The sequence below is a fragment of the Rhea americana genome, unplaced genomic scaffold, assembly GCF_003343005.1.
Source record: "Rhea americana isolate MKP2758 unplaced genomic scaffold, rheAme1 scaffold_5, whole genome shotgun sequence".
In the NCBI taxonomy this organism is placed as follows: domain Eukaryota; kingdom Metazoa; phylum Chordata; class Aves; order Rheiformes; family Rheidae; genus Rhea; species Rhea americana.
Window position 1 is genome coordinate 336,992 of NW_028186645.1, and position 20,951 is coordinate 357,942.

Genomic DNA, 20,951 nt, shown 5'->3' on the forward strand with positions numbered 1-20,951 from the left:
CACACACACCCGGCGGGGGGTAACGGCCGCCCGCGAGGCGAGCGGGAGCCCAACGGCCGGGGGAAGATGCGGGGCCAAGGCCTCCAAGGGTTCGGGTGCGAGGCCGCTCGCTGGCAGTCCTGAGCCTGTGTCAGGGCTTTGGCCATGCTCATCCACCCTGTGTGCGTGAAAGGTGCTGCTGTGGCGAGCGAAACCGGGCATTTCAGGAGCGCGGCGCTCCTGTGACAGGGCTTGGTGCTCCCAGGAGAGGTACCACTGCAGACTTTTCCTGTGTTTATGGTTTCCTATGTCCTGGAAAAAGGTTTAGGAAGGTTGTTTCGGTAAGAGGCTGAGAAAAGGACACGCAAASCCGTTCTTCCCTTCTCAAGCACCTCTGGAACAAATGCGCATTACAGCGGATCTGCAGCACACAGGCAGCTTGGGTCACCGTGCAGGTCACACAAGGGACAGCTGAGGCTGAGGTACAAATGCTATGAAGGCTGGGTTCCCTCCCAGGATTGATGTGCTGCTAGTGTATTTCCACACCCTTGTCTTAGGTGCATATTGAACTTGGTGAAAGATGCCTATTGGTTCTATAGATCTATTCATAAAAYTGAAAATAAGAGTTTCATCATATCTCTCAATGACGCTTACCTCAAGAACTATTTCCTTGTAGCTTCTCATTTCACTCCCACTCTCTCTAAGGAGGAGAGACTGGTCATGAGGTTTTCTTCATACTGCTTTAGTTCTGCTGGGTAGAAGTTGATCCCAGAAATGAAGGAGGATGGAAGGAGATGGGGTTTGGGAGGAAAGATATAGTCAAATATGRCACAACAGTAAAATGTACATTAGGAATCATCAGAGGACACTGACAGCGACATCTTTATGGAGTAAAGTCTAGACAATATTATGGTGAATTATTGTCTGAGCACCACATTATGTAACTCCTACAGGAGACACAGGTATGAATCATAAACATATGGAACCATGTGGAGGTATAGTGCTAAATCAAAATGTGTAATCCAAGTGGTATACTCTAAAATATACGAGGAAAGCTCTCCTTACATGTATTTGCCTTCGCATATAACATTGAACAAATTACAAGATGGCAGATGCAAGAACGAGGTGAGAAAGCAAGACTAAGAAGCAGCAGCAAGACAGAAAAGGAATCAAAGCTCATGCAGGTAGTCACGGAACAAGAAAAGACAGTCATAGAAGCCCAAGAGGAACAAAATAAAGTTAGAAGAAAGTGCATTGTCTACAGACTTCAAGCACAGTTACTGTTGGATCTGAAAAGCTGAGGGAACTGAAGTGTACTTCCAGAATACTGCTGATTCACATCTTACAGAGATCAGCTTTCTAGCAAAAACAGTTGTGATACTACTGCTTCAGAGYAGCAGCTTTTTATGTTTCTCATCTCCATTTAAAACAACATTCCTCTGACAATTTTGTGTTAATGGTTTATCATAATAGGGTAGTTTTGACAGGAAAGCTAGAACACAGGCCAGGCTAACTATGTATAATAATGAAATATGTATTTGATGGTAATGTGAAGCGGAAAAAATAGAATTGAAAGGCATTCCTTTATACTAACTACATTTAAAAAACAAGAATCATGCCTATGGGTCCACAAGTTCAGCATTTTCATGAATATGCAAGAGATTTAATTAAAAATAGAACATGTCCTAATTACATAATTATGCAAGGGAACCGATTCAAAGGAATTACTCCTGTCTTTTAAATAAACAATATTAATTGCTTTCTTCCTATCACACATTTACTTTAAAAGATTTCCTGTAATTAGTTGCTTACGACAGGGATCTCTGAGCATCTCTGAACAAAGCAACTACTCCATTTATGACCCTGATTCATAATATGCTGGCTAATGAAGTATGCTTGTGATATCTTGCATAAGTAGCATGCACTGTAAGCTCCCTGGTGCAGGAAGGTTGATTAGTTCAATGAACTAGAGAATGGTATTACTCCCTTCTGTTTATGGCACGTAGTAGAAGAGTAGAGGCAAAAGATACTCGGTGAGTGTGCTTCCTCCTCTGGCTTCCGCCTGACTGCAAATATCGYAAGAGTTTCTCTTCACAAAGATCTTGTTTTTCCTGTCTCATCTACATAAGAATTATCCAAGTTCCTCCAGCCGTAGAACTATATTGTTGCCCACATTTCCATCTTCTCTTAGGGAACTAGTTTTGTGCCCTGCTTTTAGGATGCAGTGATCTAGACATGCTGTCTCTAGAATAGTCTTTATCTGCCACGAACAGTGTCACTGTGGTTTTCTGCAGACATTTCAGTGGATATTAAAACCCCRAAACATGTTGTTTACACTGTCAGATTCTTTTTTTCCTAAATATATCCATTTCCCTGCTCTCCCCAAAGAAGGTTTGTAATTCTCAGTGGGAGGAAAAAAGCAAGCAATTAAGTTAATGCAACACAAAACTCTTATGTTTTGAGGTGCAGCAATTTAAGAAATACAGCAAACTTGAAGTTCAGTTTGACTGACATGCACAGTCAGAGGAAGCCTCTATAGAGAAATTCATGTTCACTTCATTTAAGAAGCATGGGGTGCTTTCTTTTACCATTGTCATTCCAAAAATTAATTTTAGATTTAGAACATCTTCCCTCCTAGAAGGGAGAGACAAAAGTRTTTTAAATCTAATCCTATAGTCTAATCCTAAGTCTATAAAATCAATTATTTCATTTTATAAATCAGTATTTAAGAGTCAGAAGTGTCAAGTACATAGTTCCAGACAGTTTTAGTCTAACTTCTTTGTGCATATGTGCAATTAATGCATGTAGAACTACCTTGTTATCATGAAGTTCAGGCACTTTGGAGTACAAGGACTGTATTTTGACATGATTCATTRTAATACTCCAGATGCCTGAACTTACTGTAGGAAACCTACTGTTGGACATAGCATAAAGTACTCAGTAAAATAAATACTGCCCRTGATCCTACTCCCCAAGTCAATAAGCTTCATTTACACACAAGTAAATTCTCCTTTTTTTCAGAGCCACAAGAATGTCTAAAAGCTAATGAAAGCCAGTGTGCTTTTCCCTGCCCTTTTCTATCCACAGTTAAATAACAAGAGGAGAAAGCATTCAGTGTAAGTAAATTCTAACAGACCACTTCATTAGTTAATTTTTCAGCAGAGTGAGATGCTTGCTGTGGACATTATCATTTTGCTACCCAAAATCTTCATTTCATAACTATTACAAAGCAGTGGTATTATTAAAGTTCAAAGGACAYTGAAAGGCTTAGGAAACACTTTCAATTAGCTTTAAAACATTTCTAGCATAAAAACGGATGAAAAATCCTGAGCTAATTCAGTTAAAATAACCAGATGAATGCTAGAAACTTTTAGACAATTTGCATGTCAATATCACTACATGAACAARAAGAAAAATATTAGACATTTTCAGCAACACAGCTACATTTCTATGTCCCAGTTTCCACTATGATGTTCGAAGTGTTAAATGATCATGGATTTCTTAAGAATTGTGCCCTTGGACAAACCATAATATTCTATGGTATTTGAAATTACAGACATTGCCAGTGTTTCCCAAGATACTTTAAACATCAGAATTTCCAACAGTTTAGCTATCATCAGCTCTCCACTACAAACCCTTAGACTTGTACCTCTGCTCCCTGCATGCAAGGAAGAGATTCCCACCTCACAGGGAATGTTCATGCCTGTATTTCACTTTTTTTCTTTTCTTTCTTTTTCTTTTTTTCCTCTTTTTTTTTTTTTTTTTTTTTTTTTTTTTTTTTTTTTTTTTTTTTTTTTTTTTTTGTTTCTGCCATACCTTTCATTTAATTCAAAGGTGAAAAAGCTTTCTTCCTTGTCTGCTTCCATGGTTTGTAGTCAATACCACTTTTACTATATTACCCAGCAACACCTTCCTATCTTGGAAAGGATCTCTTACCTACATTTGTTCTGCGTGACTTTTACTGCTTATACATCAGCAAACTGATGGTTGTACTGTTGTGTACGCCCCTCCTTTCCTCCTCTATACCCTCCCCTTTCAGTGAGCTTATTCTCTCTTGAGGTTTCAGTTGCTCATTCAAGGTTATGGCAATCATGAATCATTGCATGTGAGTCACAGGAGATTACATTTACTTTTCTATCCACTTACCTCAGTCACTGAACCACTGCAGACATTGTCTTAAAGCATTTAGATGAAATCAACATTAACACCCTATTGGGGAATATCATGTTAATCTTAGCTACTACCAGAGTAAAAACATCCACTGTATGATATAGTACTTCAAAGTGCCTGCATTATTACTACTTACATTCTCCCCTTCTCTTCCCCTTCTTTGAACACCAAGTGTTTGTTAGCTATATGGCTTGTCAGCATTCTTCTGTGGAGGTTTGCTAACTCATCAGGCTTTGCTGCCAGATTACTTGCAATAAGATCAGGTGAGGCTCTTACTTTGGTAATACTGGTAGTGATTGTAGGGATTTCTGCATGAGGAAGGCAGCTTTACACTAGCTGCCTTTTTTCATTAAATTCTCCAGGGTTTCACTTCAAAAATTGCTTTTCTCCTAATCTTTCAAAAATGCCATGCTGGATTTTAATTTCAGCTACACATTAGTGTAAAACTTGGATAATTTCATTGACTGGTATAAGATTTTTCTTTTTTTTGAGATGAGAATTTTTGAAAGTGTAAGAATGGTATTCCTCTTTCYCACTGACGCTAGACAGAGGTGTAGACTGAGACATGATCTTGTCTCAGCATGAAGGTGCTTCCTCATATAGATATGGAAGATTTATTCACTTGATTCTCACTAAGWTGCCTTAGTCCATTTATAAAAGAAGCAAGATGCGACTTTTAAGATGCTGCTTTTTATTAAAGTTCATGCATATGCTAATCACAAACAGTGCTAACCCCAGAGGGTGTCTGTAGTAGAATTTGTCCAAGTAGAAATTTGCATGCACAGACAAGAGAGAACAAAGTATAAATGGCATTGCAGATAACCACTGCATTTGGTCTTTCTTTATTAAATCACCAAACTCTGCTGAAAAACAGACAGGTTTCTTGCCCTTTCTGCTCAGGAGCCTCACTCTTTCAGAGTGAGAAGACAGAATTTCTTAGTTCTTATGGAGGCTCATTTTACATCCACTTTCCATTACTAGAGYTTGACCTGGTTAAGAGGGAATTTAAGCCAAGTAAGTACTGAATTGCATTGGATTGGGGAATTTCTGGTAATACAGTTTGTCCTTTCAGAAAAACAAATGTYTCTGCTGAGTGACAACAGTTCCAGCATCTGTGGACCAGTAACCCCTTATATCTCYACAGAAAACGTGTTCTGTGTATATGCCTTTGGCTAAATGGATGGYACAGGTTACATGGGACTACGAAGGGCAGAACCTCTAAGAATCAATAGTAAAGAGCACTGCATGTGCTTGGCATTTTATTCCTCATCCTGTCTCCTGGGAAATAGAGCAGTTGCAGAATAAGAAGAAATTACCTTATTCTCTGGGTTTAGGRTATGAAATCTTTCTCCTTAGTGCCTCCCTCCTCCCACAGCAAGCATAAGCTGTGAAGAGATCATTCTGGAAGATAGCTTTTGTTCTTCCTTTCTAAATTCTGGACATTTATTCTTGGTCCAGATCTGAACCAGTCTCCTATTTGAGTAGCCCTGGATCTGAGCAACTATATTTCCTTTGTCTAAAACAATGAGCTACTTTATCAAAGAGAATTGTTTAGTCTGGCATGACTGACCATTGGTAAACCTATGTTGCAAACTGTCTTATTTTACAATTCTTTCCATGTTCTTAATGGCTTMCTTCCAAACATAGCCTGAAGCCTCCTGAAATTTAGAGAATGGTCCTGCAGTTGCCTAGAATACCATTTCCCAATACTATATTTGTTCTATCTTTGATACTTTTTATTTACAATCTCATATACCTATCTCTGTATTTTGGGACAGACATTCATCCTCAGCCAGAGCTGAGGACGTTAAGTTTTTTGAATTTTGCTTCTATTTCAGATGTTGCAATTCCTATCTTTTTATCTACTTCAGTGTAACATTTTCCTGCCTGTTCATAGAAAAGAAATGCATTGAGAGCTCTTAAGTTGAAAGAGATGTCCTCTGGCTCAGGAACTCCTTAAGCTGAAAATCAAACCCCTAGAGGATGAGAAAGTACTTTAGAGAAGTATCACTGTATGGTGGCCTGTTCTTATATTTTTCTGTAGGCTTCTACTCTTGGTYACTGCCAAGATGTAGGTGATGAATCTTTGGTCTGACTCAGTACAGCTCTTCTTATATTCTTAGGTGCTTGACCTTCACTTTTTAAAATACAGGCCAAAATCTTTCTGCAGCCATGTCATGACAGGCACATATTTCAGAACTCTTTGGAGAGATCACGGGCAGAAGATGACAGCAGCTTCCAAGAGCTCTCAGTATTTTATGGTGGAGTAGCACTGGGATGAAGATCCATCTGCCTACCAAGGCAATCTCAGGTGTTCCTGCTATGTTGTCTCCTCTGACAGCAAGAGTTTGGGTTATCCAGCATCTCCCAGAGCCAAAACAGYTCCGCTGCCAGGCATGTGATGTAGCCACAATACAAGAGCTGCATTTGAACTGCTCAGGTGTCAGGAACAGCTGAAAGCTGCAGGCCAATCCATATCATAATCTCTATGGAAAACTGAAGGAAATAGGTATTTTTAGTTTTCTTCWACCTCTGTTTCAGTGTTAGAACATAGCATTTCCCCCTTTTCTTGAGTGTAGTTCAATAATGTTTACTGTGCAGTTTAGCTTCCTTCACAAAGTCTAACTCAATTACTTTAAGCATTGTAAATAGATTTTATTTTTCCCAGCAGATCCTGATTCTCCCTACTTCATGTTTTAAGTGAAGACAGAGGAAGTATTATGCCATTGTGATGTTTCTGGATGCAATGGTAAGTCAGATTCATTCTTCACAGTGTATTTTCCCCCCTACTTTTACTTTTCTGAAATTTCCAAGCCCTCCTCTCTGTCTTGCCTTTCCACATTTGATTCCCCTCTCTTTATGCCTATTCAGGTTTTCCATTTTCACTACTATCTTTCTTGAATCCTTATCATGACTAGTATTTATGTTGTACTTTGCACACATAGTGAAACCGTTCCCAGAGCTCAGTGAAAATTGGAATGAAAAGGTCCATACACAGGCTGCAGAACAGCCTCAGCAGAAGATACAACAGGTCTGAGATATAGAAGCTAAAAAGAATTAGAGGCTCTGATCAGAAGTTCATATTCCTAACTCTTCCAGTTTTGAGACCATTGGCTCTTCTTAGAGAAGGATTTTGGCTCCTTGCTTGAAACAGAAGGGCATGTTGGCTTCACTGAGTATGTCTACCTGGGAACGGCTAGGCCTTGGGAACCTACAGGTGTCTGAAACAAATGTCTGTAGAAAGCTTTTGGACACCTTGTCAGGTACAGCTGGTGACACTTTGAGTTGTTTAACAGCATACAAAACTATGATGCTTTGTAACACAAGATTCGCACTTTGCAGTATGCCCTCAGATTGCTCCATAAAAGATCAGCCAAACCTCATCATAACACATTTCTCTCAYAGCCTCTTCCTACGTGGAATAGAAAACACTCACAGAGAAAGAAAAGATGGTCAAGTTTCTGGGAAGAGGAAACTCTCCCCTGGATTTACTGCCTTATCGTTTCCACTTCCGTATCTTCACAATGATACGTCAGAAACCAGGATACATGTATGACTGCCACCAAGTATTAGACTTAAAACGCTGGTGAGATGATTGCATAATTCATGGCTCTTACAGGATGGATTGTGTGGTTTGTTTCTAAGGGGCTGCCTATTGCAGTTATCTGAGGACAAATATTCTTGAATAACTCAAACTGTAGGCAGTTTATAAAAGGTCTAGCACAGAATCTGATGTCCCACAGGAGAAGGGGCAGAGAGAATGGTTTTAAATCTTTGTGCCTTCCCAACCCTACACTATTCCATGCTCTTGAATTTTCTGTATATTCTAGCATAAAACAATGCCACAATGCTTTAGTATTAAAAATGATTACTATGTTTTAATGAAAGCTGAAATATCAAACCTAGGTATTGAAACTAATGTAACTGTAAACAGAAACATGCCTCAATAAACCCTAGCAGAAAACTGGGAACAAATGAGATCTATGAAAGTGAAATGGACTGCCTACACAGTGTTACACTTCGTATTGCGTGCTGAAGGGTCACAATGTACACCACGATTACATATTTGAAAACTCTCATGATCATAGAACAGGCTGATGAACAGCAGTACCCTCGTTCATCAACATACAGTGCTGACCAGAAATCTACCCAGTAAAGGATATCATTGTGGGGAGCTATTTAACATTCCCTATATTCTTTTAACTAACTACATAACTATAAGAATGTGACTACCATGTTTATAATGTATTGGTGCAGGAGGCACTCTGTTTCTTTAAGGAAAGTTCACACATTTGTCATCTCCCATCCCACTTGCTTTGCAAACAAAGACTGGAATGCTGTGTTACAGGCATCCCCATTAATTTGACTTACCTTTTTAACTTTCTGATTGTGAACTATATTGGGTAGTAGTTGTCGGTAATAACAAAGTTCATACTGTAAATAAGTGAGCTTGCTTTTGTAATTTCCATACAAATATATAATAGAACTAAAAGTTGAAATGACATTATTAATTACATATTATATTGAGCATTGGGTTGTAAGTGGCCATTAGGTAATACCTATAACATTATAGACTCAAGACAGTAAATAATAAGCTTCTTCACTGCTTTTAGAGAAACAATGTAAACCTTCTATACTTCAAAAACCTTAGAAAAGTCTTCCTAGGATGGAAATAGCCTTTGTTCAGTGGCTACTCTATGGCCAGATTCTCTTGGCATCAGCCTGTGTTTTACCCAGTCCTATGACCATAGGATAGTTCAATTAGATTTATGGCTGCAATATTGTGGTAACTGCTAGGCATACTCAGCAAGTSTCCAGGTGCCATGCTGAATATGCTCCTCTTTTCTCAATATAAACAGAAAGAACACCAGGGAAGAAGCAGCAGAGAGGAGCATAGCAAATGAATTAATTTTGAGTTATCTCTTGTCAGTTAAAATGCTCTAAAATGTCCTCTGGCAGAGCTGTTTCTTCTTTGAAGTGAGCTGACGTCTCATTTGACACAAATTGGCAGCTGTGGTTGTTTACTCGTATCATAGCTTAGTATTTTGTTCTATATTTTTTTTTAGTGAAAATTTTTATAAGACCTGAGGAAAACGGAGGTGTTCCAGTGATAATATTAAGAATGAAATATTATTTTGCTAAATATAAGAGACATCTAAACAATATTATATATTGAAGCTTAGTTTCCATTTTGTCTTTCAGTCTCACCCATTTTGGAGGTTTTTTCCTACTTAAATGTTTACAGTTATCTACAGCTTCTGAAGTTAGAACTGTCTTGACTTAGATAGTATGACACTATAAATATTCTGTAACAAACCATCTTCTATATAATACTACAGAAAAATGATAAATTAGTTGGAAAGCAATCAAAGCAGTAAATTAATCTAAAATCTGCGATTTACTTCATGGATTTTACCTTCTATTATAGACTTGACTACAAAATCTGTTCTACAAAACATAATGAACAAAAGGAAGAATCTAGACTTCTAATTATTCAAATCATTCTAGAATGAAAGTCTAACTTTTAGGAAACTCTTTAAAAACAGTCAATGTATGCTACACATTGATCTTTAAGTGAAAAATTTTCCAGGGCAGGAATTTCTTACAAAGATAAAGCTAGAATCTGTCAACACGAAGTTCTTCAACAATGAGGTATGAAGAGCAATCTGAATTTCTCATGATTCTAAAACTCATATTTTACCAGTTAATATGCACTGGCTCAGTCAATGAAAAGTTATCATAGCCAATTCTGTGGCGAATTGTCTGAGTGGATTCTTTGGAAGCAGTGGTGTGAACAGAGCATTACTGAATGCCTGCAGCTCTTGACTGGCATGGGGGCTGTCTGAAAATCTTGCCAGTCATGGTCGATTTAAGTAGCTTCAGGGCTACTGTAGTTTATGCTGAGCACTAATTGCCTCCTGGCAGCCTCAGCAGCCAACAACGCTTACAGTCTTCCTGCAAACATTGCCCATCTCAGGTCCTGTTCTGAACAGAGTCAGGCCTGCCCTAATGATGAGAACCTGCATATACCAGAAAGCAAGATACTGTGCCTTTCACTTCAAAAAGTAAGCAACTAGAGTAAACGGGTATCCGGTTTGAACCAGTAAAACAAAATAACAAGGTGTCTGGAACAGACASCACATCTTACAGAGCATTTACACGGCTTCTACAACTCTGTTTGCTTTTGACTCTGGGTAATAGAAGATAACACATAGAAAGGAATCATGTAAATTTTAACCTTTACTATTTCTAAACAAAAGTACTGCTTTTGCATTTCCATAGCATCTATTTAAGAATATCAGTCAGCTAAGTCTCACAATACATGGGTGAATGTTACAACTCATTAATGAATGTAAAGTTAAGGCACAAAAGTGATTTATATAATAATGAATATTAATGATTATGCATTTCAATATGATTATATTCCATGTACTTAAAACTCTAAGAGATGAACTAATGAAGGAAGTAACTTGTATTTCTGTTACTAATTTTTTTTGAGGAATGAAGGTGAATATTCATTTAAGGGGTTACTGTTCAGATTGCTGTAATCAGTGGACACAATTTTTAATACAAAAATGTTATTCATGCATATTACAATTCCAGACACATATTACTCCTTCCTGCAAACATTTCAATCTCCCAGTCTTTATGCAAAACAGTGGCCCCTGGGCTCTGTTCAGGATGTAAATTAAATTCTTGTTTAGACTAAATCTGATTGCCTTGTATGATTCCTGATTGGAATCATCATTGTTTAGTGAGAGTGGAAGCTGAAAGTGGCAAACACAAAACAGTCCCCTTAAAATGGGGCCAAAAAGCATTAGTTTCTAAATGACAAATCTGACTTTGGAATTCTTATTTTATCACATGTAATTTTCAGTTAAACATAGGAGGTATCCTTCTCAGTAGTTACTACTACAACTTTTAAAACTCCTAATAAAATCAAGAAATTATTTCAAATTATTCTGAGATGTTCAGATCCATCTCTATTAATCACACATACAGGTGCTCCAATGACTTCAAACCAACTTTTAGTTGGTCTGCCTTTCAATTCCCATTTGATACTTCCTCCTTTTCTCTAATTCTGTTAGACATTAATGCTTCAGTACAGAAGTTCAGTGAATAACAAAAAATTTCAAAATATTCTCAGCACATAACCATTCCTCATGTCAATACAAACCATCTAAAATTATTTGAATACCAAGATACTGTTGCTTTATTGTRCTCTTATGGAGGAGATGGATTAAAAACGCACACGCTGACACTACTGCTTGTTCCTTCTGACAGGATTAGCTAAGTACCTAAATGATAAGCATGCTCCTCTGCATTTTTCCTATATTCATAAAATGTGCACAGAGAAGTCGCTTTTTGATCTATTTCAGTAGCTTCAATCACTGTAGCAGACCTTTGCATACATAAAAAAATTATTCTCAGTAGGCTATGGGAGCTCCTAATTCTTGCTTTGATGCATGAAGGATTTGCGATCAATAATATCTAAAAGGATTTGTGATCAATAATATCTAAAAGCAGCTGGCATTATTACAACTGCTCTGAGTCAAGAGAAAATATAAAAATTAATGCAACACTAGCAAAAATGTATGGAAAAATATAATTATCCTAGTAAGTGAGTGTAGTTTTGGTAATGAGACTCAAAGTTTCAGATTTTTAATAGCATCATTTCATAGTGGCTCTATTAGATATTCTAAATCAGAGCTCCATGCTTACCTAATAGATAAAAGCCTCACTCCTTCAATACGCTTTGGATGAAGGGACCCAGCACCCAATGTAGAATCTTAATGAAGACAGTGCAACTCCATAAAGGCAACAAAATTTTACCTACAAACAGCTCAGAGTAGAGTCCTAATATGACACATCACATGCCGATTATATTGTTTTGGGGTGACCAGTGCAAAGAATACAGGTTCAGAAAAGCTGGATTCTTTCCAACTGTCAAGAAGGTTTTACAGCTGTCACTTTGTTACTAAAATGTACCTGTTTGCATCTCCACAGTCAGTATGAGGACTGGGTACAATGGAAATCTTGAACAGAGATCTGAAGTAATTTCACAACCACTGTGAAGTGACTGAAGTGCAATCCTAACCTCCAATCCAAATTCCCATACCTTCCATTACACCAACAGTAGTATTCAGATAACAGCACAATGAAGCATATGAACTCAACTGCAATCTACCATTCTTTTCCTTGGATTAGGTCTAGCAGTGGCTCAATTTCTTGATCCGATTCAGCTGGCAAACACAGAAATGTCCGTGTTAATACAAGTAAACAGCTCAGAAAAGATGAAGCTGCTCCTTTGGTTCACCTCTATCCACTTACAGCATATGTGAAACTGTACCTTAGAGACCTTATGCCTAGGCAGTCAAAAGGTAGGACTATCAGTCAGTTCACTGGGGTTTTGATCTCTGCTGTTAAAGCTATTTTTGTATTTTATGCAATCATTCTTCTAAGTTTTACACTGAAACTATTTAATAAAGCATGCACCCACACTGTGGTCAAAGCTTATGTGCCATAAGATATGAGTCCTGAACAATTACATCACATACCCACAATGGTTTATTTCAATAATTTACTTTTCCTAAACGTGGCATTTGAAAACTTTTAAAAATATATACATTTTTTACACAATATTAATGCAGTAAATAACATTCACAAATAGTACTTTCTTAGAAATACTGGTTATTACCTCAGAAAATATTAATATCTTTATTTACAAAAAGTCTTTAATAATACAACAATTCAGTAACTGACAAAAATCATCATTGTATGAAACAATGTAATCCATTACTATGTCATTAAAATTTGCAAAGTAATTATTACAATTTTTTGAGACAAACCTCTTTTTCCCTAGCTGAAAAAGCCTGTAAATCATGTCACGTTTAGATAAGTAAAACAGGTCAATGGTTACTGAACTGACATTTTCAAAACCAGAACTTTCCCTACAACATGGCTTTGGGGAAAGATGCTTTGTTTGACAACATACAACATTCTTTTTACAGGATCATCTTAGTATGCACTGTATCAAAAGACCAATCCGTTTAACTATATAAAATGGAACTTTTAAAGGCTAGATATAGGGCATATAATTTTAAGACTTTGTTTAAATCAACATTTATCCAGTCGACATAGCATCCCTTGAGGCTACAAAATCCCCCTCAAGGAACTTAAGAGTACCTTAAAAAAACCTGGTGAGAATACCAAATCCATTCAAAGTAATTCAACAGTACTAATACTCTTCTCCTGTATACAACTAAGCATCAGTTTTCTTCATTAAGATTTTAACTGACTGGCAATGCATCTACTTTATTGTTCTACAACTAAAAATCTTTACCAATCAGAGGTTAGAGGAACTCTTGTCCAAGTGGGACACACTTCTTCAAAAGAAAACAATTACTTTGCCTTAGTCATTTATATGAAATCATCTTAATTCTTCCTCATCATTTAATCACATTGAAAGAAAGACAATAATAAATCAGATTGAGTCTATGTGCAGTTACAAATCAAACTTATTTCTTCAGCAGTAACATAGTTACATGATCACATTATATTAGTGTGGATAATTACTGTTGCAGAACATCTATGCTGCAAAACGAGGCATTTTTGTCTTTTATATACTTTTATAGTTGGTAAAGAGTACATTCTCTGACCAAAGTACAGGCACAACATACTGAATCATGTTATTTATGCACTTTGACTCTGTGGTAGAATGTGTCTGTTGAGATTCATTCAGTTTAATGTAAATAAAGGACAGCTTTTGCTAGTTTCCTCAGATGTGCTTCTTAAAAAATCTTCAAGATATTCTTGGAATAAATGGTAAGGGTAATGTTAACAGTAGTTATAAATTACGAACAATGGCAATTTTCACTTAAATAGTCTAACAGATCAAAGTAATTATTGCATTAGACATTCAGATTCTGAACATGGCCATAGATAACAAGTGAACAGGCCTAGCTAAAGTACTGTATTCTTCATGGAGCTGTGATCACTAATCTCCAATATTTTTATTTTTCCAGCGAAGCCACTTCAGAGCTCTCTTCAGGGCTACTTGTCCCATAAGGAACGTGATAGTAAAATTACGTTTATACCAATCTCTAGGATTCCAAAGTCAGGGGAATAACAAATGCACAAAACAAGAACAGGAGAAAGGCATGATTACCTTAAAATATCCTTTGGCATTGAAAAATGACAATTCAGTGATTACATTAACTTTTCATTCTCTGTGGCAACACTTTTCCTGCCTAATTAGAACTAAGTAACTCAAGAAAATGTTTATTTTTTCTATTATGTAGCTGGCTTGACAGAATCTGTGGATTAGTCATGTAATGTGAAATATCCACATCTACAAACAGATTACATGCAGAATATATGGCTACAACCATTCAGAGCTTAACTGTAAAAATTAAAAAAGGAACAAGTAATATTATAATCAATTATATTTGAATTTAGGTAAGCTAAAATAACCATAACCAAATTACATGTTTCAAAAGTAAAGATAGTTCCAAAGCTGTCTGGTGTTCAGTGCTGTGCTATGGGTAAGATTTGCTTATGCATGTATTAAAATGCATGTGTTGGAAAGGACATAGCTGGCTACTCAAAATCGAAAAATAAAAAAAAAAACACTTCAAAGACTAACTTATATAACCAGCTATGACAAACATTAGGTTCCTAATTCAGTATGTTTTAAAGATGATGCCCTTAATACTTCCAAAGTTAGAGTCTTCTTATCTTTAAATAATTTTAATGGAGCATACATGACTTTTGGAATCAAATCAGGATACAGATAAATAATCTGAATCAGTCTTTTAGCTTTGGAGAGCTTGTTTCAATCATATCCTTCTAGTTTCCAGTAGGCACCCCTCCTGCATTTTGCAAAATGTTGCACAAGAAGCAATAGAATATGCTTATTGTGGAACTAGCCAGGAATGTTAGACAGGGATTTAGTCTGCTAGCCAAGCTCAATGGGAAACCTTTCAYGTATAGATCAGATATAAATCCAAGATATAAGCCTCTCGTAAGGACAGGACCCAGAACCAYGTTGACAGGCAGCACTGAGCTACCTGCCAGAAAGTCATGTTAAATCAAAATATCATGCTAACTGTTCCTTTCCCATTTCTTGTCTTATTTCTTATCTCCTTCCTGAATTTTTATTCTGTTCTTTAAAATGTATCTATMTATATATATGTATATACATATATATATATATWTTTTTTTAAATATGACTCTTCAAAAGTCAGAAGGCCTACAATAGGGTCCACTGTTTTCAAGGCTGTGCCCTTACACATTGGAACTACAATGATGCAACTGATATTACCTGATTTTATAACAAGGCAGCAACAAGGCTGCCGGCAGGCAGGGGGGAATATTTAGGAATAGAGCCTGAACYCTCTTACCAAGATGGGACATTAGCCAGAGTTCACTACAACAATGGCCTCTGATGGTCAGTTCTGAGATATAACTGTTTGTTTTCTCAGTCAGCAGTTAATGTAATACAGACAATTTGGACAATCAAAATTAAAAAGAAATTTGTAGAATATATTTTCAGTGTTTTCATGCTGTTGCTTAGCTTTTGGGGTTTGCTATGAGCAAGAAAAATTGTGTGTATTTTGTTTTAAATATTTCCCTTACAGTAACTTTTTTATAGTAAGTATTGTTTTGGTAAACGTAGAATACGCACAAATAACTCTAAACCACAATCTGAATTACTGCTAATGTTATAACATCAGAACCAAAGAACACTTAATATGTTTGAGCCCAATACTCTTTCAATCCAACACTGAGAAGACACTGAGGCTGTGGTTTCACATTCAGTGGACAGTGTTGCTTAAATTGAATGAAGTATCATCCTTCCCCAGCTTCCCATTCATTCATTTCCAGCCCTCCAACAAGCATGCACACCTGTTTGCTGGACAATGCGTTTGCAAGCTTTTTTTCAGATCCTCAATGCAGTTTTTCATGTTGTTGTACAAACAGCTACACTGAAATAATGTAGTAAACACTGAACGGGCAGGGTGGATGTGAGATCACCCAATTGAAGCCAAAGTGCTTAGAAGCCCATTTGACTAAGGTTTCACCACACACAAACCCACCCCCCCAACCTCCATGAGTTTCATTTCTGCTATGAGCTTGCAAAATAATAAAAACAGATAAGCAAAATACTAAATATTACTCTCGTGAAACAATTTTATATTGAGAACAACATCATTACCAGTCCTTATCTGACATATTTAAAAACAGTCAACTAGAATCTTGGTCATTTTGAAATTTCTATCATTTTACTCATTTTACTCACATATTTATCAGTTTCAATTAGCAGCATGAGAAGACCTGTGCCATAAAAGAAAAACTGGTGCCTGATTTTGTGTCACTGAAGTCTCTAGAAAAGGTGACATCAGATCCATCTTTCCACAAAATCAAATATATATAGTAGAAGAATTCATATCATAATGCGTAAGTTTTGGCAAATGCTGATAGCATTTTTTCAAATCTTTCTGCAAATTCTGAAACAATAGCTTTAGATGCCATTTTAACAATTATGGCAAAAAACGTTCAATTTTTTTATTTGATCTTATTCCCTTTACTTAAGCAATAATACAAAGTTCAACAAAAAACCATCTACATACCTGTTATAATCCATATGCTTTCTAAAATTTTTACTTAAGAAATCCTTGTAGAAGTCAGCCATTTCTTCTGCATTCAGCATTGCTTTTTGACCTGAAAATACATTTTTAGCATAACACTGTCAAGATAGCTCTTGTGATTAAAACACTGAGTTCAGACTCAGGAAAGCTAGGTCTGGTTCCTTGTTCCTACAGATACTTCCYGTGTAACCCTGGAGAAGTTAATATCCTACTTTATCTCCCAAATTTTTTAAAATCTGTCTAGGGAGCGCAATGGATTGAAAATGCTGATCATCTTGAAACTTGCATGACAACTCCTAAGCCATTTTTTGCTTCAGAGAGTGACAATGCTTATAATGTTTTCCATTATTTAGGGAGCTACTGGCCCCCTATGAAAGAAAAATGAAGTGGTCTAGGAGTATCTACACTTTGAATAAAAATCATCTTTCATAAGGATGAAGTCTAAATAGCACCATGAAAGCACTTAGAGTAACTTGCATTCCCTCCCAAGGAAGTCAAAGTCGAAAGAACACTATCTACGACTGACAAGACATTTCAAAGTGAGACTGAGTGGTACAATTCTTTGTGTTGCCTTTGGTAAGTTTCAAGTAACTCACACCAGAGGGTACATGCTCCAAGTTGTCTGATTTATTAATAACAGGATAAACAATTCTCTTGTGGAAAAGTGAGTTCAAAAGAACACTTGAAAATACATTCATGAATTTAACACCCCCCCCCCAAAAAAAAAAAAAAAAATGAATATGCCACCTTATATAAAGCAGAATATAAGAGAAGATGGATTCTCTCCACAGGTCATGATGGAAGATCTGCAGCTACAGCACAGAAGTAGCAGCCAGAGAACCAGATGATATTCTGACTTCCGCCAGATAATTCCTATACCAACTTTCTGGCACTTTTGATATTTTCGAAATGAAAATCAAATCTGTATGTCCCAGGGGACAGGGATATGATAGGGTAGACAGAATTGAGAGATTYAACTTGTTAGTGTTACAACATACATTTTAAAGCTCCTGAGATTTATCATCAGAATGTAAATTATTGATCACGTCTATCTGTCAATATTTACAAGTCTAAAACATTAGAGAAGATTAACTTTCCATGAGGTAAACTTATCATAAGCAGGCAGCCTTCAAATAGTCTTAACAGCTAGAGTTAATCTGCTTCTTTATCCTGGTATCAGCAGAACTGACCGAGTCTTCATGTATATGTAAGAAATACCCATTGTTCCAGCTATACATACATACAGGTTATTACTGAGAGATATATATATACACACACACGTATATGCATCTTGTGATTTCAGTGAAAATTTCCAAGTCAGTAGACTGTGGATAGCATTAATTTTGCTCCAGTGTCATCTATCACTAGGGCCATTTGGTAGAACAAACCCAATTACTCCAAGATGTGCAACAATGCAATTTTATTTTTAAGGAATGCACAAATTTACTTGTTTTCTTTTGCTTCTTTTGCTTTAAGGATATAAAGCTTAAAAGAACAAAACATAGTAAAAACCAAGCTTTTTTTAAATAACACTTAAAATGCTTTCTCAAATACAAACTGATCACTGGGATACAAATAGAAGTGAAATATAATGGTCTGTAATATACCGAACATCAGACCAGGTGTTCTATTAAGCARGTCTTTATTCTATGAACAAAATGTTCAAGTTCATACTACAATGGCCAACTCACTGTATTAGGAAGGCATCTTTTTTCTGTTTCCCATAATGAACTAGACAAAGAAGCAAATATTTTACAGCAACTGTCCTCAGGCAAAGAAAGCCAGAGAGCAGCAGCTGCGGTCTCTGCAGAAGCTGTCTCATTCTCCCTCAAGGAAAAATACTGTGGTCACTGTATAAATTATGGTTCTGAGGCTTAAGAGTGTGAATCTACCCACTCAAGCATAATATGCACTTGGGGCATACAGTGTATGTTTAACTCAGCTAGCTCATTGGGGTGATGAGCTGTGAAAGGAAAAAACAAAAAACCTTTTCCCCTTTGACTACAGAATGATGAAAGTACTTTAGCAGAATTTCAGCACCTTCCCTCCAGTGGAGGGCATGGGAGGAACCATGCAGAAGATCTGACCTGCGCAGCTTTTTGAAGAGTTCCCCTCCTTTTCTCTGTTAGGCTCTTGAAAACATTTCCAAATCCTGAAGAACTACTTGTGACAGAACACAAGCAGCATAAACTAGGAAAAAATCAAAGTTAAACAGAATTCAGAATACATCCTAAACTATAAAGAATATGTCACTGACCTGTTTCATCTCTCACTTTCAGACCCTTGGCTTTCAGTCTTGAATAAATAAATTCTTCTTTTTCCTAAAATAAGTTTTTCCATGTTAGTACTCAATGTACTCAATCCTTGAAGCTAATCATTGTTTTTAATCATATGCCAGCTCAGTGCTTAATATCCTCCAATATACACACAATAATCGTTATACTTGGAGATGTCAATAAAACATTTTCCTGAATCCAATGATTTAAGTCCACTGACAATTTTGTTACTTAGATTTTAACTGTATGCATCAATTAATTCATACAAGTGTTCTACTGAAACTTATGCAACTTATTTGTAAAGTTACAGCCAAGCTTCAGTATTGTTTTGCAGTATCCAAATCTTGAAAAGTTTTACCAAAGACAAATTACGAAGACTTGCTGTGTTATATATCTTAGACTTTGAGTATATAGAAAAATATGCAATCTTTAAAAAGTGAAGTTACTTGGATGGAAAAAGAATAATTATTTATATTTTGATTTTTCAAATTCAAAAAGCAGTTCTATGCAATAAAAGAAAAAAAACCAATAAACCAAAAAACCCAACTTCATTTACTCTGAGACCTCTAAGTTTTGGGAGGATATGATAATTGAAGAGCATCACAAGTGATGGCATATTACTGAACTGCTGCTAGTCTTCCAACAGAATTCAGTGTGGCCTTACCAATGGTACAATCTATTTAAAAGAAAGACCAAGAATGAAAATGCCCCCACTTTTATTCTAGTTAGGGGTACACTGCCAGCGCAACAGGACATATCCCTCATTATCCCTTGGTGGTCTTATCTGTACTTCTCTCACTTACGATAGACCCAGAAAAGCTGCAGAATCATTCTCAACARCAACTCTAGTCATATAGTACGGTTTTGCATGTGCAGGTGGTTACAACTTTGTATTTTCAGGGCAAGACAGAAAAAGAAAAAGCAACCATCCTTTTATACACTAAGCAGCAGTAAAACACACAAACTCTAGTTCTGTAGGCCATTCTAAACAAGTTAACACTGAGAATGAAATTAATGACAAAAGGGAATTTCCCCAAARACACTGAGTCTACTGCAATATCAATGCAAAGAAATAAGTACCTGTAGGCAGAATTTAATGGTAGCTTACGAAGACGAAGTCACGCTTTTGTGGACTTGGCCGTCTGGGATAGCCGTACATAATGGGCAGCACAGCTCAAGGTCATCCTGCAGYACGGTCACCAAGTCCTTTAACGGCGAGCAGCATGACCTTTGGTCGCAAGCGGCCAGTGCCACAAGGCGCCGGGCGGCTCGGGCACCACCAGGCAGCTCCGCCCTTCGCGCGCACGCTCACCTGCTGGAAGGACTGGTTCTGACGGGCCCAGAACCGCTGGTTCCACGCCTGGGTCTCCTGCCGCAGCTCCCGAAGGCGCCGCTCCAGCAGCGACTCGTTCCGGGGAACGTGGAAGACCACGGGCCGCAGGTTGGAGTGCCTGTCGGGCGGGCCGATCCAGTCGTGACGCGAATGCGCCGGCGGGCAGAACCGCGAGCCCTGAGGAACGGGCGCAGGGCGGTTACTCGCGCCTCGACGCCCTCCCCGCGCCGCAGGCCCAGCTCCGGGACCCGCAAGGCCCGAAGCCGCGCGGCCTCGCTCACGCTGACCGAGAGCTGCCGCGCGCCCGGGAGCCCCTCGCGTTTAGAGGTGAAATGCGGAGAAGGTACCTTTAGCGCCCCCGACAATCACGACAAATAATAATTTTAAAATTAAATTTTAACTTTTTTAATTTAAAACATTTTGAAGTGTTTTTGGCTTGTTTACACTACTGATGTGCCACCGTCGGGGGGCTCCGCCCCGCGGCCCTGGCGCCGCTGCCCGCTGCCCCCGGGAATTACCGGATCTACCCCGCTCTCTGGCTGC

General features: G+C 37.6%; 1 protein-coding gene across 4 annotated transcripts in view; it reads right to left on the reverse strand.

Annotated features, from left to right (window-relative positions):
- The window catches only part of LOC146588643 (kinesin light chain 1), a 70,151-nt gene extending 49,206 nt beyond the window's left edge, over positions 1–20,945 (reverse strand). For 3 of the 4 annotated variants that reach the window (XM_085317368.1, XM_085317370.1, XM_085317372.1), the window contains exons 1-2: positions 19,057–19,116; positions 16,782–16,872 (exon numbers count right to left, since the gene is read on the reverse strand). In XM_085317368.1, the coding sequence (XP_085173494.1) occupies positions 16,782–16,861 (80 nt within the window). In that variant the 5' untranslated portion in view covers positions 16,862–16,872; positions 19,057–19,116. Of the gene's footprint in view, positions 1–16,781; positions 16,873–19,056; positions 19,121–20,387; positions 20,586–20,926 lie in introns of those variants that run through there. The other variant, XM_085317373.1, reaches the window with a different exon arrangement.
- Between the last annotated feature and the right edge of the window lie 6 nt (positions 20,946–20,951).